This window comes from Mixophyes fleayi, chromosome 9, assembly GCF_038048845.1.
Source record: "Mixophyes fleayi isolate aMixFle1 chromosome 9, aMixFle1.hap1, whole genome shotgun sequence".
NCBI lineage: Eukaryota > Metazoa > Chordata > Amphibia > Anura > Limnodynastidae > Mixophyes > Mixophyes fleayi.
In genome coordinates, this window is record NC_134410.1 from 115759429 (window position 1) to 115785243 (window position 25815).

General features: G+C 42.9%; 1 protein-coding gene across 2 annotated transcripts; it reads right to left on the reverse strand.

Moving 5' to 3' along the window:
* SLC27A4 (solute carrier family 27 member 4) lies at positions 1–25815 on the reverse strand. Of its 2 annotated transcripts, none has more exons than XM_075185100.1 (13): positions 25679–25815; positions 15968–16132; positions 12436–12830; positions 11050–11208; positions 9919–9988; positions 9745–9836; positions 8504–8613; positions 8181–8390; positions 7962–8088; positions 7072–7209; positions 5923–6087; positions 5021–5167; positions 1–4210 (listed from the first exon to the last, which is right to left on the reverse strand). In XM_075185100.1, the coding sequence occupies exons 2-13, from the start codon at positions 16126–16128 to the stop codon at positions 4053–4055; spliced, it is 1932 nt and encodes a 643-aa protein (XP_075041201.1). In that variant the 5' UTR covers positions 16129–16132; positions 25679–25815; the 3' UTR covers positions 1–4052. The 2 variants fall into 2 exon arrangements, with proteins under 2 accessions (XP_075041201.1, XP_075041200.1); XM_075185099.1 differs by having other exon boundaries at positions 25675–25814.

Genomic DNA, 25815 nt, shown 5'->3' on the forward strand with positions numbered 1-25815 from the left:
GGAATTTTCATATATTTATTTTAATTTACAGTATTTTTTTATTTTTTTTACGTGAAATATAATACATGACAGAAACTATGACATGGCAACAATTATTTATTGCATATGGAAAATCCTTGTCCATCGTGCGTAAAAGACAACACCCGCTGGGTGTTGATGGATCCACGACACTGGGGAAGTGGTGGGTAGCTATTCATATTAATATACTACTTAACATGCTTGTACCAGCATACTTAGCGGAATAAGGAAGCTGTTTATATAATGTTAAGTACTTGGAGGCATTTATGAGGAAAAAAAACTGCAAAAAAACCCACAGCAACCAGGTCCCTTTTTTTTCAAGTAGTTTTTAGAAGATGACAGCAATGATTTACTTAGTCGCCATTACAGAACCTTTAACCTGTGCACCTCTCCCCAGTTTTTGTATGTCAAATGAATCCTAGGTCTACACCAGTGTTGGCTAACCTGTGACACGCCAGGTGTTGTGAAACTACAAGTCCCAGCATACCCTTCCAGCAATAAGCTGCTATATATTGGCAAAGCATGCTGGGACTTGTAGTTTCACAACACCTGGCATGTCACAGGTTAGCAAACACTGGTCTACACAATTCAGGCAGCCTCGTTGTGGTCCAGTATTGATGAGGATGGAACCAATTAACCAGGAACCAGTGATAAGTAGGCTTCATGCGTTAGTAGCGTCACTGGTTTCTACTGAATGGACAAGGCTGCATTTTCATGAATACGGGTTTGGGCCTCAAAATGGCTGCCTTCATATTGTTTAAACATTCTTTTTTATCCAACACCTTGAATGATTAATAGACTTGAGCTCTGCTTTGGGCACAGGGTATATTTTATAGCTGCCTAAAGGTTCATTGTAGTGTGAGGATCTATCAGAGGACGGATTTCCCTTCTATAGGACACCTATAGATAGAATAGACTTGGCTGTCAGCTGTACTCTGGGCCATACATTGTTCATGCCAACCCCATTACACCCCAGAACAGTCAGAAACATTTGATATGTTACACACAACACATGGATTTGAAGCACGTCATGGGCTTGTAATGTAGAGGCTGGTCAAGGTCACAGTACACCAGTACACTACAAATGTAGTATATGTAGTGAAGGCAGCCATTTTTTGTGCTGGGCTACAAAATGCCTCTGTGGCATCACTGGTTCATCGTAAATTGATAGAACCACAAAATGGCTTCCTTCATGGTATACAGAATTTAATACTGAATCCTTTAAAAAAAAAAAAAAAAAAAAGACTGAACACTATTCCCCTGGCAATCATCACCCACATTTCAACAAGTCATGGATATGCAAGGTAGACATTATGTACATGCCAAGCCTTGGGGCAGATATAATTACCACATATAGAATACACAAATCTTCCACGATCTCCAACAGACATATAATAGTAAAAGCCTAGAGCCTAAACCCTCCCGATCATACTGAAAGGCCGTCTCTTTTGAAGCTTGTCTGGCTTAAACACAGTAAAGGCAGCCATTTTGTTTTTTTGTAGTTTAAACTATGGAAATCAGATGCAAGCTACTGTAATGTGGGGCATGTAAATCATAACTTTAATGAAGGGACTGGATGATAAAGAGAGGACAACACCAGTACAAATTCCTCAAGTCTACTGGTTATGCCTCATATTGGCCATGAAGGGCCTCACAGATGTGACTGGAGACCCATCAATATGCACCAGGCTCATTAATATTTTGACATGGCTCAAAGAGATGATCATAAATACTTGTGTACAGCAGGGCTAAGTGACCAGAAGCATAAGTCAGCAAGTCTTTCCTCTGACAAAAGCTGGAGACATTTGCAGAAATCAGAACTACGCATTGTAGTCAAAAGATGTAGCAGCGTAGAAGAAAAAAACTAACAACAAAAATGAAGATTTGCTTTTAGTTCTTACTGTCAAGAGATATTCATGAAAGATACCTCACAGATTTAAGCGCAAAATGGCTGCCTCCACAATGCATGAACCTTAATCAAAACCATTTAATACTAATAGCCACAGAAGCAGAATGAACGCATTTTCTTTTAGGAGCATGAAGAATCCAACAATATATGGTACTTTCTTGCAAGATACTTTTCCCCATTAGATCTTTACCTTGGATTGGATTGTACCCATAACGCTGCTTTAAAGCCATGAAATTGCATTTGCTCTGGCTGAAGTTTTTTCTCTAGAGAACAGGACTATTCTAGATCACTAATCTGTGAAATATGTTTGCATTAGAAGAATGCAGGGTTAAGAAAAATGCTAAAATTTAGCATATATGATATGACTGCTCCATAGCTTTGAAAAGCGGTTGGTAACTATGGAAGATTCTGCCTCTTTAGTACATAGTGCAGTGCATTGTGGAGGAGGGGGTATAACCCTATAACAGCCAACGCTCAGTGCGGATGAACAGGGACAGATCAGAGTCTTCTGAGTACTGGAGAGCTATCAAACTGCTTGACTAGAACAGTGTGCATTGAAATCGGCCCTTAGTTGGACCATAGTTCAAGAATCAATACACACCGTCCATCCCATGCCGCTTAACCCTCTTACACAGTCTCCAGCACCAATCTGACACCCCTCTCCTCTCTCAGCCCACGGAGTGGGAGCTGCTACAAATCAGCAGTAGTGGTTTCAGAAAGAAGAACCATAGGGTTGACGACAGACGGGTCAGTTATGTCTTCTTGACGCAGAGCTATAACTAATGGACACGTCTCCTTTATTAAAGAACATTCACAAGTGCGTGTACCATATGCCATTATCTGAAGCACTGTGTAATCGTTTCAGCTTCATGTGCTCAATTTCATTTTGCGTTCTCTTCTTGGAGAAGTGCTCAGAAGGGGAGAAGTGCAGCAGAAAACTTTTTGTTCCAATTGTATTTTAAACAGTAGCGTTTAAACATTTGGTTTTTTTTTTATTTTCTGCTTAGCAACATGTACACAGGTACCTATGAAAGTGATTGTGTTCTTTCATAAAGGAAACCTGTTTATTAAGCTACAGTTAATTTCAATATAAGCACAAAGGATTTAAACCAGGCCTGTCCAACCTGCAGCCCTCCAGATGTTGTGAAACTACAAGTCCCAGCATGCCCTTCCAGCTATCAACAGGTTGTCTACTGGCAAAGCATGCTGGGCCTTGTAGTTTCACAACACCTGGAGGGCCGCAGGTTGGACAGGCCTGATTTAAACCATTAAAAAAATGCAAATTAAATTACAAAAAAAACCATTAGCCGGTTAACTGTTATTTCTAGTAGAACTTTTCTTCAAGTGAGAAACAGCTTGGTCCTGAATCCGCTGTCAGTATGGCGGGTGCTCCGGGGCTTTAACTTGCAATAAAAACTTTTAGGGGTTGTGGTTAGACGGAGTTAAAACGTCTCTTGTTGATCCGCCATGTTTTTCCCCATTTCCTAAGGGAAAGCACTGAAAGACAGAGGTGTAATATTATTCTAGACTACAGGTGACACATTAGGAAGAGAAATAAGTTCCCATATGGATAAATATTATCTAGGAATAATTCTCCTGTTGGTCCATTACTATGTACAAGCGCACAGAAAACAAACGTCTTTAGGAGCTGATGGATGAAATACAAACATGTGCTACATTTTCTGAACCTCCACTATGGTAAAGAGGACTCAGTGATGCATGCTCCGTTCCCTTCCCTCCTCCAATCACAGAATGTTCTAAGTACATGCATGTCATATTCCCTTCTCCATTGCTTAAATCCCTGGAATGCAGAACAACAATGGAATGCGAGACAAAGCGAGGACGGTTCCGCAGCTTATTACAATTCATTACTTCCCCGCCGGACTAAAAAATAAATTAATAAAACAAAACTGAATTAAAAGTACAAATGTCCCTTTTTGTTAACAGCAGGGTATGTTACACCCCCCGTGTCCCTGACGAGCGGTCTTGTTTTCCCAGTTTGTATTTGAGCTGTAATACTTTGGTGTGCGATTATAATCTCAGTTGTTGGAAGCGTCGGGTCTGCGCTGCCGGCGACCTCTCAACTCGTGTCACATGACCAGCACAAGGGAAAAAATTATTGAGGCTACAATTTCAGCTTTCCTGATTGGATCTTTTTGTAGACTTCGTCATCCAGGCGGATGTACTTTCCTTGCTGGGAATCCAGGAGGTACAAGGTGTCGTTCACCGCGTGAGGATCAAAACTCTCTTTCCTCATGTCTGTTTTCTGGAATTTATAAGTTCCTGTTTAGAGACAAAATGGGATGTGGAAAGTCAGGTTGTTGCTACTCGCTTATATTAAAGCACAAATAAAGCCAATAGTTTAAAAAAAAAATAAAAAAAAAATTGCATACTGTATATATGAAACACAGAGAATTAGTGGTCTTAATAATCATTGTAAAATGTGCTTATTATTAAACCAGTTTAGCGTGTGGTCTGTGCCATCATAGCACATGTAGCTTAGGTGGGTGGTGCTGCTCTATCTTACATAATACAGGAACAGGGAAAGTCAGAGCTTGTATCAGATGCAGGAGTTTCACAAGGAACCACATGCTCTGCACAGGCCTTCTCATTGGCCGATTCCTACACTGGGGCGGAGCCAGAGACTTCCCAGTAAGGCAACGTAGCATGCTATGCTTCCAATTCAACTTAATACATCAATGACAGCCCCTTCTCTCATTGGCTGAGTGCAGCAGGTTCTCATACCTACAGCTTTACAGAAGGTGCACTGCAAGTTGTTCTCAGAGCATTCAGCGGATGGTTAGGGCACCAGGATAATCCAGAAATAAATTCAGGAGCCATATGTTATTGAGAAGCTCCGCAGTAGATGTCCACAGTCACAGTAAGTACCGGAACCCAACATTGTAGCTGTGATCCCACGCGAGGGACCCAAACAGATGTAGTAGTGTTGGGTAAAAGTGTATTAATTTAACCTCTCCCCCCAAACATTAATGATAATTATATAGCTCTCACCACATGTAGATCATTTATCATCTCTTTTCAGAGGCACAGTTTGGAATTAAGGTCTCCCCTGACCTAGGTCTGAGTACTCACCGGTTTTGTTCACCTTGGGCAGTACGCGGAGGAAGACCGGGTGGGCATACCCAGGGAGTGACTTTTTAAGGTCTCTGGCAAACTTGTCAAGGTCGCAGGTTTGGTCAGGGTCAGCGATGGCCGCCATCCCAGCTCTCCCTTCCGTACCTAGAGAAAGAGTTGGCGATTAAAAGAGGGGAAAGAGCTCATTACAATGTACGCAGAGAAAACACATTGCAGAAATATTCTATGATGGGACAGAATACTGTATAGAATCTGTGTCGCCGTTTGTGAAACGTAGTGAGTGAGACATGAGAGGGAAATAACAGTGTAACGATGGACAGTGTCAGTTCAGACCCATTCATCTCTATGGTTAACGTGACCTGTTAGGTGCATCCTACATTGTAGCAAGTATGGAAGTCAGGTTTACAATAGAGATCAATAATCTTTATAATGCTGACTGTACGCTACACAGACACGATCCCTCATGTTCACCAGCAGAATCGTAACTGTCCTGCGTACACTTCATTCTAGAACTCTGCTACTTCTGTCTCTTACATTACCCATCAGTATATCCGCTTCATCCCTGTGCCCCTATTGCACAGCCCGCTTCTAGTCGTCGTCCCCCAGCCACAAAACCCTTAGCTGTGCCCACTAAGCCCTGTCCCCTCCAATAGAATCTGTACAATGTGACTAGCAACTGTGAGTCACACGGACACGAATACACTAATACCCGATACAAGGGACTGGAACACAGACACTTCATTATTTTTTTTACACCAACAATTTAACTTCTTGTGTGTGCTACAAAGGACTATGTAGTACATAATGTGCGTCTGTTACAATGGACTGTGTAGCAGATAGACAGATCTATGTAGAAATGGAAGTCGCTGCTTTAGAAGAACCAGAGCCCAGTGGCCTACCTGGCACCTCCACTCCGTAGACCACAACGTCAGCTTGTCCAAGGAGCCGGCTTAGGATCGCTTCCACTTCTGTGGTTGACACATTTTCCCCCTTCCATCGGAACGTGTCCCCAGTTCGATCCCGGAAATACATGTAGCCCAAGTCGTCCATTACTAGGACATCACCTGCGGGGTAGAGGAAGACCGGGCAATGTTTAGAAACCAAAAGAAAAAAAAAACAAAAACATACCTTAAGCCATTAGACAGTAATTAAGCTAAACGCTGGTCCTGGGTTTAACGTTGAGAACTGAGGGCAATTTCCCCATCTACGCTAAAAGGCGGACAGGGAGGCTGGAGAGCGACGCTGATCAATACATAAGCTGTCCGGATAAAGCGTTACCCAAAGCGGCATCTGGTGAAGCATCAGGGCCGGATTTACCGCTAGGCAACTGCCTAGGGCCCAATGGTCCCCAGAGGGCCCCTCCAGCGCCGGCGGTGAGTGGGGTAGGCAAGGCGGGGAGCGCTCCCCTCCTCCTGCCATCCCCCTCTGTCCGTCGGTTAAGGGGAAAAAACGCAAACAAAAGAAGAAATAAAAAGAAAAAGAGAAGAAAAAAAAAAACACGACCACGGTGGCTCCAACCAGTCTTCTCTTTGCTCTGTCCCACTGAATGTCGGGCGTGACGCCATATTCATTGAGGAGCAGAAAGGAGCATCATGATGGAGAGGAAAGAAGACAGAAGACCAGAAAAGAAGACAGAAGAGAAAAAGGCAATAGAAAGGTAAGTAATATACTGGAGGCACAATGGCACATAAGAAAGTAAAGAGAAGGAGGGAGAAAAGTATGGAGCAGGACACAGAGTGAGGGAAATAAGAGAAGGGGGAAGTATGGAGGTCACACCCCCAATGATGCAAGTCACACCCCCAATGATATGACCACGCCTCCTTCAACGGTGCGCCGACGCGGCCTAAAGCTTCCCTACTCCTTAACTATAGGGGTATATGCTATGCAAAAAAAAAAAAACTATACTGCTATGGATTTTTTCAGGGAGGGCCCCCCCAAACAGTATCTTGCCTAGGGCCCCATGAAGACTAAATCAGGCTCTGTGAAGCATGGCAAGTACGAAACGAAAGACGGATTTCCCTGTGGCGGGATCCTTGGCCGACCCTTACCAGAGAGATACGCCATGTCCCCAGATTTGAAAACGTTTCTGGCTATTTTTTTGCTGGTGGCAGATTCATTCACGTATCCATCGAATCTCCGCAAGGGGTCCGACTGGATAATACGGCCAACCAGCTGTCCCGGCTCACCTGTGACACAAAGAGGGGGTACAAGGGAAGATAATTACAGTCATCGTCCTTCTTATTAAGTAACAATAAGGAAGTACAACGTTTACACATCAATAGAAGCCAGAGCTGCTGTGCCAAATACTAATTTGGTCTACTTCAGGCCTGTCCAACCTGCGGCCCTCCAGGTGTTGTGAAACCAGAAGCCCCATCATGCTTTGCTGGTAGACAACCAGTTGATAGCTGGAAGGGCATGCTGGGACTTGTAGTTTCACAACATCTGGAGGGCCGCAGGTTGGACAGGCCTGGTCTACTTAATAAAAACTATATTGTAGCTGCTTTAATTACACATCCAGAAGTTTGCCTCAGTGAAGTCATTTGTAAATAGACAGGTTTTAATCTCACAAACATTAGTTAAGTCTCCATCAGTAGGTGTAGGCGACGGGCACAGCTACATTTTAAAGCATAGATCCATCCCTTTCAATAACGATATGTAATAGACCCATAGGGTATACTTTCCAAATAAAAGCCTGGCTTGAACTATGAGCTAGATACTCTCTTTAGCAGAGTATCTACAGGCAGCAAAAACTAAAAAAGTCTATTACAAATGGACATATCCTTTCAATTTCATCCATATGATCAATGAAACAGTGCCCCCCAGTGGTCAATTAAAATAAAAATTACCCACAGGATTGTGTTCAGCAAAGAAGCTTTAAAACAATGGAATGTTATTATTGTAACATAATGCTCCTTTTATAAAATCTTGTGGCACTCACCCGGCCCACAGGGGATACATAGACCTTCGGGGGTGCGGATCAGCTCCATCGTGTCCTCGTTCACCTTCATCAGCCGGATCGGATAAACAAACGGCAGAATGCGGCTGTTAAAGCCGCAGGATCCAACCTACACACGGCACATGGGACAGTTACCTATCTGCCGACGGTTCGTTTTGCACTTACAGAATCCAATGTTCTTGGCACACAAGGCTCACTTACATTGTTGTCAAAGTTACCCAGGCTGCAGTTACATTCTGTGGCTCCATAAAACTCTGCAATCTGCGGGATACTGAACCGCGATGTGAACTCTGTCCAGATGGCGGGACGGAGTCCGTTTCCCAACGCCATGCGCACTTGGTGCTGGGACTCCGCCTCCCGCAGCGGCTGGTTCAGGAGGTAGCGGCAGATCTCCCCGATGTACTGCACGATCTGTACAAACAAAAACATCCATGAGAAAGGCTCACAGAGAGAAGCAATGAAGTAACAAAGGGAATCACTGGGGTACGCTCCTAAATTAGGTCATACAGTAAAAGCTCCCTCACCGTGCAGTTGTATTTTACACAGTCGTCCCAAAACCGCGATGCCGAGAACTTCCTTTTGATAACAACCGTCAAACCAAGGAGGATGCACTGACCCATTCCCACAATGTTACCTGAAATAGGCTTAATCATTAGTTTGGAGAGCAAGATCATTTCACCAGAGTAGCAAATGGACGTTACAGGGCAGGAATAGGAGCAAACTGAAATAAAAACCTAAAGAGAATAATGGTCCCTTTATTTTCCCTTGTCTAATGCCTAATTATACCCGACAAAGAAGCCCAGGTCGTCTTTAAAGCTTATAATCTATTCAGTTAGCCGACAAAGAGGCATCACTCAAACCATGCTACTTGCCCATTCTATACATAAGGTCTATGTGTAACAGTGTTCTTGGTATAGAACAGTGATGGCTAACCTGTGACACTCCAGGTGTTGTGAAACTACAAGCCCCAGCATTCTTTGCCAGTAGATAACTAGCTGATAGCTGGTAGAGCATGCTGGGACTTGTAGTTTCACAACACCTGGAGTGTCACAGGTTAGTCATCACTGGTATAGAACTTTATCTAGTTTTTATGTTCGCAAAGAAAGTCTGCTCGCTGAGCACAAGGTTCAGTAGAAGGGCCCTGGTCACTCTCTTCTGTGACCCATAATTCCTTTATCGCCTCTCAGAGCTCTAATGTCAAGGCGAGATAACGCTCCCACAGCCCAATAGCTGGAGGTGTGACAAACGGATATGTGGCCAGGTCCGAAAAAATGACAGCGAGCAGACAGAGGTGGCCGACCAAACCCTTCCCCGAGTCTACTCATAACCTGCATAGGGCAACAACATAAAACTATGTCTAACACATAAACTGCTCTGCACTAGGCAAAATGAAGAAAATACTAAAATAATAATAATAATAAAAAAACTGCACAAAAAACATCCTTTCCCCACAAGATTTATGGCCACTCATTAATGCACGCAACATGCTAACACCTTGGCTTTCACACATAAGCACTTACAGGGCTGCCACAGTTCGTGTGCCCAGGGAGCCACGGTGTATGTAGCCAAGGTTGGGTTAGAACAGAGAACAATACAACTTGACTCAATGTGGAAGACTCGACTCAAAGTATTGGCATACTGGGTGCTCTGCTGTGCGTTTCCCCTCTGTGGAGTCACAGGTGGCCTTACAACCATAAATCCAGATGGTAGCAGTACTTGGCAAACTGAAAATTGGCAGCCGCACAGAACCACGTGGCCTGATTACCTGCAGAGTGGTACAGTGGCAGGCAGTCGTAAATCACGTCATCGGATCGCATGCCAAACCCATAATGCACCAAGGCAGCCATGCGGAAGTATCTGCAAAGAAACGGCAGGTTAGTGGATAGGACCCTGCATGGTCTGCTGGGGCTCGGAGGGAATACACAGTACACATACTAACCTGCTGTGCACCACAATGGCAGCCTTAGGTAGCCCTGTTGTCCCAGAGGTGTAGATATAAAATAACTTATCTGGAAAGGACGCAAAGTACAAAGATTAGAAGATAAACTGCAGCTTGGATGTTTGAGGTGGAAAAAACCCCAAAACAAACACAAACAATGTTTCAGTAAAACACAGACAATAGGGATAAAACATAACAGGGATGCACCAAATCCAAAATTTAACAGGTAGGTTCACTCTGGTAGTGTGCCATGTGTTTTCTGCGGCAGCGGGGATTTAGGAAACCAGTAATCCCCTGGTTTAGGTGCACTTGACTAGGACTAAGTACCTACTAAATTCTCTCCAACACTGGGTAAACATGGATGTGCAGGAGATGAGGTGGTGAAACTATAACAACTTGTAGCCAATCAAAACTTTAGAATGTTAGAAGCACCGCAGAGTATTTCAGCACGTCCAGGTATAAACAAGGTTAATCTGAGAGTGGCGAGGCCAACATGCAGCCTCTAACCATTAATTGCAGAAGCTCCTGTCAAACTGATATGGATATAATACGGTGTCAAACATATCTAGATGTGAATAAAATGATCCAGCCAACCTTTTAGAACACCAAGCTTAATGCTTTATACTCTACGGATTCATTACACTGAAGGGGAGTTGGGGTTGTAGAAATGCCCTTTGGTGACCAATGAGGACATGAGCAGTACAAGCACACCATTAAAAGCATCCTCCACTTTTGTAAGGGGGCAAAAGCGCTAAATATCTATTTTTCAAATACAACCCGTTACCCTATTTATAAGCATCTGCTAGACAGACTGACTCACTAGACGTGTGTATAGCACTTAACATGTTCTGCAGCCCCTACTTGGCCGACTTTACACAGCCTTGGCCTATGAACCTTGACCTCTGGCTCGTGACAAACCGGAAGCCACTGGGTTTGAACAGAGCTGCGAGAATACATTTCCACCCTATAGTTAAAAGCCCATGGCATCAGCAAGATGTTGTGGCAGAACGGTTGGCCCAATGCAGATGGCAGGAACTCAGATAGGATAGGGGGGGTTACATTTACGAAATATCCATACAAAACACCTTCAGTAGGCCAGCCAGACAAGTGTTGCTCTTGCGTAGTAAGTACCTGTGAATCCTCTCCCAGGGTCTTTGGGCGGGTGACGGGAGGCGCTCTGCAGCAAGGAAGCCACAAATTCTGTGCCAGGGGGAACCGTGTTGGGGTCCGTGTCACCCAGGCAGTAGAGATGCACCGATTTGCCCATCATGGAGTAGACATCGTTCATGGCTGGAGGCAAAATATAAGAAATGTTAATTGGGAAGAAAAAAAACGTGTCCATTGACGCAGGAAATTATGACATGCCAATAAATCACATAAAAAAACAAAAAAAAACAAGACAAAAAAATTCAATCTGCAACAATACGTTACATAAAACTAAACAGTAATGTTATGTCAAATAGAGTCATCTTTAGCTGCAAAAGGCAATCTGGAATGTGCTCTAAGAGAGGGATTTACCATTCATTGTACAGTATTTTTAACAAGCTTGGTTAGATTTGGTTGGAATATAAAGCAATTGTACAAACAGCCTTTGTTCAAGGGCAGCACAGTGGCTCAGTGCTTAGCACCTCTGCCTCAGCGCTAGGGTCATGAGTTCAAGTCCTGACCATGGCCTTATCTGTGTGGAGTTTGTATGTTCTCCCTGTGTTTGCGTGGGTTTCCTCCGGGTGCTCCGGTTTCCTCCCACACTCCAAAAACATATTGGTAGGTTAATTGGCTGCTATCAAAATTGACCCTAGTCTCTCACTGTCTGTCTGTGTGTGTACGTTAGGGAATTTTGACTGTAAGCTCCAATGGGGCAGGGACTGATGTGAATGAGTTCACTGTACAGCGCTGCGGAATCAGTGGGGCTATATAAATAAATGGCGATGATGATGGTGATGATGACATCGCCTAAGCAATATAAAATAAACGTTCCAATAATTTAGCCACTAGGTGGCACTATCCCCGTAATGGCTATGTATTATATATACAGAGGCACATTGCCTATAAAAGTATAGTACTTGTACCATACACTCTGTGGACTGGAACATCACTAAAGCATGACACCTCATTCAAGTAATATCACTGGATCCTAGCGAACAGATAGGCTGCATTCTCATGAATATTGTATCATGCAATATAATGGCCACCTTCATATAAAGGGACAAATTAATTGCAGATCTCAGCTCCGGTAGCACAGATCCTTAGGTTACCATAAGACAATACAGCTTTAAGAAATATTTATAGCGCCAGCAACATTTTAAAATTAACCAATTAAAAGCTCTCATTTGTTTGCACCCAAGGACGACGTACTTTGGCCTTGTAAAATCACTGACACTTAAAAATTCTAAACATACATATAAAAAACAAAAACCCACAACATGTACAACTATAACACATTGCATTGAAGTTCCTTTCGCTGCCTACACAACTATTCCAGCACCAAAGAGAAGACAACCCCAATTACCTCCTCACCTTGGGACATCTCTCGTCCAAACACCACAGCCTTGGAATTGGAGACGCTGAAACAATGTTCCAGGGCATCCAGGCGCAAGTTGAAGTTAATCAGAGCAGCTTCCACTCCGATTTTAGCCATGCCGAGCCAGAACCCAACGTACTCGTTGCAGTTCTCCATGAACAGGGCAATGACGTCGCCGGCCCGGTAGCCTTCAGCGTACAGGAAGTTGGCCACCGCATTGGAGAACTCATCCAGCTCCTGGAACGTCCACGTTGCCCCGGTACCCTCAAAAATTAGCGCAGTCTTGTTCGGGTGACGTTTAACACATTCCTTAAAGATGGTGGGGACTGTGTTCTTCTCTCGCAGGTGCTTGTTAACCTGCAGCTTCACGCGGACTAGTGTTATAGCCCCTCTGCAAGAACACACGCACAGAAAGTGATCTACCAGTCAGATGGAATACTGCAGACCAGGCTTGGCCAACCAGTGGCTCTCCAAGGTGTGGCGAGACTACAAGCCCCAGCATGCTTTGCCAGCCGATAGCTAGTGAGGCATGCTGGGACTCGTAGTTCCACAACACCTGGAGAGCCACAGGTTGGCCAGGCCTGCTGTAGAAAATAGACAGTCAAACCATGCTCAAAATAAACATATTTATGATCATCTCCATTCACATCCACCCCTAACGATGACAAGTCTGTTTACAGGTGCATCAGTTTTAATTAAATATAAAAAAAAAAATTACATTGCAAACATGTTCTACAGCCAAATTATGTACAGATGGAGTAGAGGCGATTGCAATAAATGTTTATTGGCATTTAACTCATGCCGAGGTATCTGCAGCTGAACAGAGACCTGTCACAAGCACATTTTCTCCACTTAATCTTTTGCCACCGTTTATTGCAATACACGCTGCTCCATATGTAATGGTTTCATTTTATGATTCACTTTCTGAAAGGCAAAAGAAAAGAAGAACAAGTTTATTGAAATGGTTGAACCGGGGCAGCTATTAGATGGCACATGATTTCTCCAAACCACACACTACACTTGGGTTAGCAAAAGCCTGGATGTCTGGCTTTTCGTTGTCACATGACTCGAATAATCACCAATCACTGCGCGACAGCGGGATGTGCTATACTCCGATACCGTCAACTCCTTATTCTAGCAATGCAACAGCCATAAATCAGGTCTCTATGGGGACGAAGCCTAGTTTTGCCCCTGTGCTTTTGCACTAGTCTGTGCCGTGGATTTATACATAATATCCAATAACTATAATAAAGCATTTAGAAACGACAGTAATGGTAGCACTTTAGGAAGATGTTATCTTTAATAAAATGATCTTCTCCTGCAGACCCAGGACAGGGAGCAGAGTCCACTGCTTATCTGAACGGTTCAAATCACTACTGGAAAATCAAGTCCAAGGACAATGAACAAAATTAAACAAATGTGGTCGATTATCTAGGACTGTAAAAGGTACAAAGGGTCGCACTTAGTTATTTACGTCTGGAGGCTTCTCCTAAGTGGCTAGCAACAGAGACTGGCAGCCGCTGCGTGTCCATCAATGTGTCTCATTCTCTCTCCTTCCCCATTAGATCTTGTTCAGGTTCTACAAGGCCCAGTGAGCTTCCCATTCATACGAATCATAGGGGCCACCGGGCACCGCTAAGTAATACTTTGCATTTTATTTCAGATAACCCATATACATCACAACAGGTATTTTTGGGTGGAATAAGGTGAGGGTGTGCATATCTCCAACTTAGATTGAGCTTACTTTACTTTAGTAGTAAATTGGTATATTAGACTCAGAATTTTTATTTATTTATTTTAAATCTTTGTGTGTTCTGATCCATTTTTATTGCAGTTTTTTTTTTTTTACCTTTGGTTGTGTAATGTCCTCTCTGGCGTTATTATTCACACCTCCCAGTGACTGAATGTGTGAACCCCGGCACTAGGAGCCTGAGGGTAGACACCAAGGACCGTTGATTAGCAATATAAGTCTTTGATGAGCTGAGGAATAGTGTGTGGTGGGAGCAACAGCCATGGACCCAGGACAGAGGGGAGGTGGTCCTGGGATCCCCTGGGAGTGCATCCGTGGCCTGCTGCCAATGAGGTAGGGGGGGGGGGGACCCAATAAAGAAGAGGTCTCAATGCCAAAACAGTGTGGAGCCTAATACTAGTGGCAGTATTGAGGCTCTGCCATATAGAGTCCTCATGTCTAGAGGAGGGAGAGCATGGAGGACCACATGGAAAGGGTTGCTGCAGTATATAATGTGACTCATAGGGGCAGAGAGGACACCCGAGAGGGGGCTATAGCCCAGGGGGTTAGTTTACTAGCGAGAATGTCAGGTCCACCGAGCAAAACCCAGCGAGGGTGACAATCCTGAAGAGGGGACAGCGAGCCGGTGCTATAGCACAAGGGATAAAGCCCCCCACAGAGGAGGGGTGATGACCTGGGCTGGGGTGAGATAAGAGATGTACATATTTATTGTGCATATTTATTTTACTGTTATTTGCAACTCAAGTATCGCTCTGGAGATAAGGAGTGTAAATAAAGAGTTTATCTATATAGAGATGTGCTGACACCCAAATCATTGAGACATCTGTTTGCACTACACCCGAAGTTATCACAAGTGCCCTAAAACCTTAAAGAGACATTGCTGAAAACCTGCATCTGCTCATTTATACCCAGGTCAGAGAGCTAGTCAGGGCAGAGGACGGTGCAAGTAATGTAGTAACCAGTAGCTCGCACTGATCCGATATACTGTCCACCAGTGCCAGACAACCTGCTGCACTTCGGGGCCGCTGGGACGACACTAACCTTTAGAAGGGCCACATATGACTTTTTATCTCAGCAATAAGACATTAAATTGAATCAACGAGAGACACCTCTCTGTAATACCTGCTGAGATGTTATTACGAACAAGTGTTACAGACTATAACCAACAAAAGTAACAAAAACCAGGAAGGAGCCGGGGGCCACATGCATCTCAAGGGCCACCCTGTTCCCCATCACTGCTGTACACTAACCTAAGCTATACTTATTGGTTGTTGCTGCACTTTACTAGCATATTAGAGAAGCCTTGATAACGTTATGAGGGGGGGCTTTAATCCTGCCCCCGAAACAACGTCACGCTAAGTCTATTACCGCTAATACAGTAATTTTAGCACAGGTTTCTGCTTGCGGCTCAGGGAGAAGCAAGCAAAAAGCCAGCACTGAAATTACCGTATTATCGGTAATTATGTGCACTAATACCGTAATAACGGTAATACTGCGGCCAATTGAATTCCACCCTGACAGTATTGAACCATTTTTTTGTGATCATTTTGCCCTCAGTCTTCTATTGGTGTCATAGAAGATGTACGGTAATACCTCGCGATGGTAAAAAGGACAAACACGCAGAGATACAAGGGCCCAGCAGAAGAACGCATCAGATCATGGGGAATACACCCAACTTTAAAAAGGAACGTTACACCTAAAATTACCTTATTATAAAACATTTCTTTCATACTGTAGTCTATAGTTGCAGCAAGGCTTGAACCAGACTTGTCACTCACCTCACGTCCCGTCCAATGGTTTTGTAGAAAACCTTCCAGAATTTCCATCCTCCGGAGCCCAGGTAGAAGACGAGGACGCCGCCGATTGTCTGAAACCAGGGCAGGCCGACCACCGCCTTGAGCAGCAGCAGCAGGGACGTACAAGACGCCACACGCAGCATCCTCCTGCAACGGGGAAACAAAACCACAGTGTCATGCACATGCCCAGGACCTGCACCTTTATACCAGCAGCCTGACACTTCAGTCACAGCTACGCCCACACACACAGCTCTACATAAGGTGCAAAGGTCGCGTGTGGCTGTCATCCCAGGATGCAGCACAAATCTACACAGCAGGTGGATGGTACAATACAATAAAACAAACAATTCCTGTTTGGCTGCAACAGTGTGATTATTATTACATAACACCAGGCATTGGCGATGGATGCCATAATGCAAAGTCAGCATAGATTTTCCTGGGGGATGATCAATGTTCAATATTCAATGTCCTAAAATAAAAGAATGGACCACCCTTGTGCAGTAGGAATTGTTTAATTCGGACGTATGATAAAATCGGCTATATAAAATATAATGATAGGCTTATCTGTAACCCCAAATCCAGCTTGAGAATACGGAAGGGGCAGCAATTGTCCAGTCCAAAGCTGGTGTCACAAGTGAGACAAATCACAAACAGAAAATGAGGAGTTGGAAGAAGTGGTTTGGAAAGTTACCAACGCGTTTTGCCCTAAGACACCACTGATGAAGTCCTACGGTAAAACGCGTAGGTAGGCTTCACATGCATTTTCTTCCAACTCTCTATTTTCCATTCCATGATTTGCTCCTTACTTGAGATGCCACCTTTGGTGCAGACTCTTGCACCAGAGACAATTGCAGATTTCATTGTGTCTCCTAAAAACGAATTCTTTAAATACTCCACCAGGTACAGACCATAAGCGCGCTCTTGTTCTTTAACCAAACTTCTAGATTAATCTGTAGTCTACTATCAACAATTCCAATGGGTTCATTTTAATTGGTGGTTTAAGGCAATTTTAGGATTATTAAGACACTTGCATATATATTTTAGACACACATGAATGTGGGCAAAAATAAAAAAAAAATAAAAAAGGGCTAAATAGGGTATTGGGCTAGCGTGTGTTGTGGCATTGAGTTTACCAAAAACGCGGCATTACTCTTTCACAAGTCAAACAGACGCCTGATTGATGGAAGTGAGAAAACTATCTGGGGAGTTGTTTGCAGAATACCCCATAAATGTTGGATGGGGTTCACATCAGGTGACTGAGAAAGCGGTGACATGTGGATAACATAAGTGTCATGCTCAAAGCATTGAGTGACAAGATGAACTCTCAATGGGGTGGACTGAAATCAAACAAACCACACCAGTCAGGAAAGAACTTGGTACCATTTAGTAACCAGCATTGTACCACAGCATTAAAGAACCTTCAGACCCCATCACTGTTGGAAACAAACACTCTGGACTGTAAAGTTACTTAGGTTGGTGCCAGACGTGCTGGATGATGAATGAGGCCTCTTCTGATCAGATCACCTTCCTCCACGGCTCAGTAGTACCTTGCACATGACGTATGCACCACTGAATTTTCAACAATACATAGTCACGTGCGATTAGCAGTTTATGCACTGCAACCGGACCAGGATATCCTAGTCTGTGGAGCTCTCGTCACACCATTTTTTTTTTATTTATAAGCCCATGCTTTCAATATGCTTGGTATCCCTCATTTACCCAGGTGTTATTTGTGTGTCCACTACTTATATGTATATATACATACAGCTTCTATTTATTGCACAGCTGACATGAAACACCACTGCATTGTACAAAGGGGTATTGACAACTGAAACTAATTGTCATTATACGGCAAAGAGGGGTATCTCTGATGCATATTCCCTCCCACCCAATTGACACGGTAAAACTATCAGGAAAAGCACAGTATGAACGGAGCACATAAAACACACAGCATGTGTACTATAAGACAAAGAGAGAGAACCACATAATTCCGAAGATTGTCACACTGACAAAGCAGCTGTCCGGTCTGGCCATAGAGAGGGGGGGCTCACGGTGACAGCCAATCAAATCATTCAAGGGGCGGGGAGATACTATAGAAGATTTGTAACTGACCTTCACAGCTGCCTCAGTGCTGAAAGACTCCTTCACTCTGAATGGTTAAGAAATATTCCATATCAGAGGGCAAATTCCTGGTTTATGAGCCAACAACCCCTACACAGGCTGGCACTCTATACTTTATAACTCATTATTATGGAGAATAATGCCTCATCTTTAATGCATAGGATTGCGGCTTTGACTGCCTAAAACATATAGGAAAATGCAACCCTTTTGGCATAGCAAACCTGAAATAGCACTGGGCATACCTGCTCCAAAAATATTTACATACAGATTAACTGTTAATGTGCGTTTAGTGCATTTCCTTGAATATTTTGAATATTGTGATTTACTAAATTTGCTTAAAGGTGCCATAAAGCTAACAGACAGGCCAGCACCTTCTTTGTCTAACTTGCACTAGAAGGATAAAAGCCAACTGCTGATTGATTGCAATGCCGACCTGTATCTTTCAGCAGTTTTAGCAAAAAACCCCAGAGGGGTGAACCCACAATGCAAATGCTGTTTTGTCTCCTGCTTACAAGGAGGTACATGGACATGTTGTGTACTGAAGCAATATTTAGAATAGAAATTCACCAGGAACTAGTGATCTTTCTGAGGCATAAAGCAGGATTATGCCACTAGTTCATAATGAGCCGATAGCTGAACCAATAATTCATAACTATACAGCCTTAAAAGATGGCTGCCTCCACTGTGTATACAATGACTCCACTTTAAGATCTATGCAATCAGCAATCTGGAGTCAGACCTTTTGTTTTGCAATATCCATCCCTCTAAGCTACTCCCCCTGCCTCTACTGCTAAACTCAGAGCCCCCACCAGATCTTATCAACCCCAGAAGAATGACCCAATTAACAATCTGAAACAGCTGCATTTGCCATTGTATCCATAGGAGCTGCTCATTCCTTTCTGCAGACTGCAAAATCAATAAGGGAGAGGACAGTCACCTGGTGTCCTCTGGGTACTGAATCCCACAGGAATCACCTGGGATAATGAGTCTACAGACATGGGAACCAGCACTGAAGACATTTATACTATAAAATTGATTAAACGAAAGAATAGATGAGTACCACACAATATGCACAGTCTCATGAACACAAAGTTAAAAATTCCCACTTGCTGCATTTCTTTTTCCAGGGGCGTTGCCTAGCGCTCTCTCAGAGTTAGCGCCAGTATTTCCCAGACTACTTATCTTCCCGGGCGGTTTAATCCAGGTATCGATCATAAATCACAGAACGGCTTTTCCACCCATTTCTGTGCATCCAAGACATCCTGTATCTTACACAATTGTACATTGTTATAACAACATTTATATATACGTTTTATAAGTGTAAATTATATATAGTTATCATAGGCAATATATATGTATCACAGGTATCAAATTATAATATATCATAGGCAAACCGAGGGGGGAGGGGGTCCTAATGCCTGGAAACCCCCCTCCAAGCCTGGGGCACTATATAATAGAGGTGGCTGGACCCTGCCCCTGCTTCACACGGCTCTGCTTGAAAAGGGAGAGCTGTGTGCATCTAACAGTAGTCCACGCAGCATTGCCCATGTATATTATGGGGATAGGAAGAGTTGGAGAGCAGCCAAGCACTGTCTAAAATTATATCCACGCCCCCATGCATGCTGGCCACACCCACTGGCGGCGTGGTGTGGAAACCCCCCGCTACAAATCCTGCGTTTGCCCCTGGGTATGAAGCTATGTTTTCTGGGTAAGTCTCGTTTCTGTCATCTCAAATGTCATTCCTAAAAGACCTATCTGTATTCATCTATTACAGTTGGGAGTAGATTTGGATGAGGTTAATGGACACTACCACTTTTCAATGTTACCGAGTAAGGTTTAATCCAATGAATGAGGCATCATATTATTGCATTCATCTCAGCCAAGCCTGTTCTCCTTGTATAGCAGTGCTCCTAACAGTGACTATAGCAGGCTCAATGATAACATCAGACATTTTTTTCATGCAGAACCTATTTATTGACTTTATTTGGTTTTCTGAAAAATCAAATAAAAAGGACTATATGGGGCATATTCAATTCTCTGCGGTTTCCGCCGCGGAAAAAATATTACCGGTATTACGGTAATAAGCCGGATTGCAGCTCGCGGCTCCCTGAGCTGAAATCCAGCGAGAAAAGTACCGTAATACAGGTATTTACCCGCACCATTACATAATGTGAGCGCGGTGCGTTCATTTTGGCTATAACGCCAACAATTGAATATGCTCCTATGACTTGAGCTTATTTAATGAAGGCTGCATCAGCCTCTAATCTCCGTAATATTGATATAGGAATAACACAAACAACCCAGATGGAGAACAAGGTTTAGCTGACCTAACTTTACCCTGATATTTACAGATTATTAAAGGGCTTCTCTGTGTAATACTGTGGTTAGGTAACACTTTACTTTTAGCAGAGCTGCAGTGGAATGCCAGGTTAATACTGAACAATCTATTTTACCTTTAAGGGCGATTTGTTAAGAATTCAATGTTGTGGTTTAATGGTCCTTTAAAGTTTATTTAAAAAAAAAAAAAAAAATGCTTACTGAAATTTTAACATGCAGCTACAGAAGCACTGGTCCTATAGTCTAGTCAAATTATATTACAATTACCAATAGACCTTATTAAATATGCATGTTGGAACTGGTAAATACTTGCTGTACGACACTCCGCTTGTTCTCAAAGTAGGTGAGGGTTCAAATGAGTTTTGCTCTGTGTGACAAAAAAAAGTTGCAAAACCCACAGACAAGAATTAGTGAGTCAGAGCTTGGGGTCACACACACGGCACTCCAAGTCGTCACCCGGACTAAGTAGGGGAGAGGTGATGTTGGTAAGAGAAGCACATGTCACATTAGCTGGAACAGGGCACTACAGGACAAATGCTAAGTTACAATATATGTATATTTCTACACGAGTTAACTGGCGTCTCGGAACAGGGCTAGTTCTGGATGTTAGGAGGTTAATCTCACATTAGTATAGGGAGTTATGACCTGTGTTACAGAGAGTGATCCAGACTTAAGATTTAATCCCATTGAACTTTATTAGCACAACTCTGTGTCAGAGGATGAAGAGATACAAGGTCGTAATCTAATAGCAGTGCAAAGTCCCAATACTACAACACCAACAGATCAATAAGTGAGAGTTACTGATCTTGAGAACATGTCAGATTGCAGATTAATGCTGTTGCTTCTGGACAAGACAGCAATTATTTACTTCAATAAGTCTGATAGGACTCTAAGGGGTATTTTTACTAAACTGCGGGTTTGAAAATGTGGAGATGTTTCCTATAGCAACCAATCAGATTCTAGTTATCATTTATTTAGTATATTCAACAAAATGACAGCTAGAATCTGATTGGTTGCTATAGGCAACATCTCCATTTTTTCAAACCGGCAGTTTAGTGAATATACCCCCAAGTCCCACGATCATCTGCATGCATCCGAGAATCCTGGAAGCTGTAGTTTGATCACTTTGGCAGAATAAAATCTCATAGGTTGGCAATCCAAAGTGAAAACGACTGCCTGCCATTTGTCTGTAAAAATGTAAATCCATCACAAGACACTTTAGCCAGCTGCTTCCAGTATTTGATACACTGCACTTAGAGAGCACTTGTCAAGAGTCTAAACTAAATTTTTCTTTTCTTTTGTTCTTTTTGAACATAACCCTTCAGAAGTTGAAAAACAAAACGCGTAGGGTGACCTCCCACACACTTTTAGTTTGGACTGTACTCATTTATCTGCATTGTGTTGCTAGTTTCCAGCAATCGTGATGTTCAACATCTTCCTACTACCGATAAGCTTGAATTGTTTATATTATGATTATATTGTTTATATTATATGCTAATAAAGAGTCAACACTGCCCCACTTTCTGGTTCACATTCTCAGTTATCGTTGGATGCACTAAGAGCATTGGTGGGGATTCCGGCAAAGAATGAAAGAATTAACGTGGGACATTCAAATTTGTATTCCAGTACGACTAGAAGATAAGGCATTTTCATTCTACATTAGAGCACGCAGCATTTTTTTCAGTTTAGTCGTTTGGAGTACTGAAATAATACAATATATTGCGGTCTCCATCTGATGATTTTATATATTATACACACAAAGAAGGCAAGTGATGTTGGCAAGTGTATGATGTTAAATTCATATGATGAATGAGTGGATAGATATAGATAAGGAAGGCAAATGATATTTGAGAGTGTATAGAGCTGTGTTGGGCATCAGGCAGCCCCCCATAGAAAGGTAGCAGTTTGGCTACCATATAGGTATGCTTAGGAGGTATAGAGGGATGGGAGAGTATGGTATATAGATAAGGTGGGCGAGCCACGTTACTTTACAGATAAGTTGGCATTATGTATAGTATATAAACATAATGAGATAGTAGTATTGGTGTGGAAAATATGAATGGTATAGACATGATGGGTGAGTGACAGTAGGGTGGTATAGAGGGATGGGAAAGTATGGTATATAGATAAGGAGGCGGTGATGTTAGAGAGAATAATGAGGGGTTGGCATTATCAATGGTATACACACGTAGTGTACAGGGGGAGGGAGGGTTGGCATTATCAATGTTATACACACGTAGCGTACAGGGGGAGGGAGGGTTGGCATTATCAATGGTATACACACGTAGTGTACAGGGGGAGGGAGGGTTGGCATTATCAATGGTATACACACGTAGTGTACAGGGGGAGGGAGGGTTGGCATTATCAATGGTATACACACGTAGCGTACAGGGGGAGGGAGGGTTGGCATTATCAATGGTATACACACGTAACGTACAGGAGGAGGGAGGGTTGGCATTATCAATGGTATACACACGTAGCGTACAGGAGGAGAGAGGGTTGGGAACATCGTATACACATGTAGCGTACAGGAGGAGGGAGGGTTGGCATTATCAATGGTATACACACGTAGCGTACAGGAGGAGGGAGGGTTGGCATTATGAATAGTATATACACGTAGTATATAGGAAGAGAAAGAGGGTTGGCATCATCAATGGTCAGGTATAGGAAGAGTGAGGGTTGGCATTATGAATTGTATATACAGGTAGTGTATAGGAAGAGGAAGGGCTGGCATTATCAATGGTATATACATGTAGTGTATAGGAAGAGAAAGAGGGTTGGCATCATCAATGGTATATACATGTCACATATAGGAAGAGGGAGGGTTGGCATTATGAATGGTATATACAGGTAGTGTATAGGAAGGGGGGGTTGGCATTATCAATAGTATACATTGATATATACACGTAGTGTATAGGAGGAGGGAGGGTTGGCATTATCAATGGTATACACACGTAGTGTATATGGCATTATCAATGGTATATACACATAGTGTATAGTAAGAGGGAGGGTTGGCATTATGAATAGTATATACACGTAGTGTATAGTAAGAGGGAGGGTTGGCATTATGAATGGTATATACACAGTGTATAGCAAGAGGGAGGGTTGGCATTATGAATGGTATATACACAGTGTATAGTAAGAGGGAGGGTTGACATTATGAATGGTATATACACGTAGTGTATAGGAAGAGGGAGGGTTGGCATTATGAATGCTATATACACATAGTGTATAGTAAGAGGGAGGGTTGGCATTATGAATGCTATATACACATAGTGTATAGGAAGAGGGAGGGTTAGCACTATGAATGGTATATACACAGTGTATAGGGAGGGTTGGCATTATGAATGGTATATACACATAGTGTATAGTAAGAGGGAGGGTTGGCATTATGCATGGTATATACACGTAGTGTATAGGAAGAGGGAGGGTTAGCATTATGAATGGTATATACAGTGTATAGGAAGATGAAGTGGTTGGTATTACGAATGGTATATACACAGTGTATAGTAAGAGGGAGGGGTGGCATTATGCATGTTATATACAGTGTATAGGAAGATGAAGGGTTGACATTATGAATGGTATATACACGTAGTGTATAGGAAGAGGGAGGGTTGGCATTATGAATGGTATATACACATAGTGTATAGTAAGAGGGAGGGTTGGCATTATGAATGGTATATACACAGTGTATAGTAAGAGGGAGGGTTGACATTATGAATGGTATATACACGTAGTGTATAGGAAGAGGGAGGGTTGGCATTATGAATGCTATATACACATTGTGTATAGTAAGAGGGAGGGTTGGCATTATGAATGCTATATACACAGTGTATAGGAAGAGGGAGGGTTAGCATTATGAATGGTATATACACAGTGTATAGGGAGGGTTGGCATTATGAATGGTATATACACATAGTGTATAGTAAGAGGGAGGGTTGGCATTATGCATGGTATATACACGTAGTGTATAGGAAGAGGGAGGGTTAGCATTATGAATGGTATATACAGTGTATAGGAAGATGAAGGGTTGGTATTACGAATGGTATATACACAGTGTATAGTAAGAGGGAGGGGTGGCATTATGCATGTTATATACAGTGTATAGGAAGATGAAGGGTTGACATTATGAATGGTATATACACGTAGTGTATAGGAAGAGGGAGGGTTGGCATTATGAATGGTATATACACATAGTGTATAGTAAGAGGGAGGGTTGGCATTATGAATGGTATATACACATAGTGTATAGGAAGAGGGAGGGTTGGCATTATGAATGGTATATACACGTAGTGTATAGGAAGAGGGAGGGTTGGCATTATGAATGCTATATACACATAGTGTATAGTAAGAGGGAGGGTTGGCATTATGAATGCTATATACACATAGTGTATAGTAAGAGGGAGGGTTAGCATTATGAATGGTATATACAGTGTATAGGAAGATGAAGGGTTGGTATTATGAATGGTATATACACAGTGTATAGTAAGAGGGAGGGTTGGCATTATGAATGGTATATACACAGTGTATAGTAAGAGGGAGGGTTGGCATTATGAATGGTATATACACAGTGTATAGTAAGAGGGAGGGGTGGCATTATGCATGTTATATACAGTGTATAGGAAGATGAAGGGTTGGTATTACGAATGGTATATACACAGTGTATAGTAAGAGGGAGGGGTGGCATTATGCATGTTATATACAGTGTATAGGAATATGAAGGGTTGGCATTATGAATGGTATATACACAGTGTATAGAAAGGGGGGGGGGTTGGCATTATGAATGGTATATACACACAGTGTATAGTAAGAGGGAGGGTTGGCATTATGAATGGTATATACACAGTGTATAGTAAGAGGGAGGGTTGGCATTATGAATGGTATATACACACAGTGTATAGTAAGAGGGAGGGTTGGCATTATGAATGGTATATACACACAGTGTATAGTAAGAGGGAGGGTTGGCATTATGAATGGTATATACACACAGTGTATAGTAAGAGGGAGGGTTGGCATTATGAATGGTATATACACACAGTGTATAGTAAGAGGGAGGGTTGGCATTATGAATGGTATATACACAGTGTATAAGAAGAGAGGGTTGGCATTACTGATGACATAACACATATAATGGCAGATTATGGATTAGCAGCAGGATACTATGACGGATAAGAAGAACACAGGTTAGGACATGACAGGCAGATCACTGTAACATGAACACACAGACTAACCTACAATAGCACGGACCCCGGTCACCCCGCAGCCTGCGCCGCCTGTGTCCTCCCCGGCTGCTCCGTCTCCTCCTCACCCCGGCGCTCTACACCTTCCGGGAGCGCCCTGTCTGTCATGCGGCATAACTAGGCCCCGCCCAC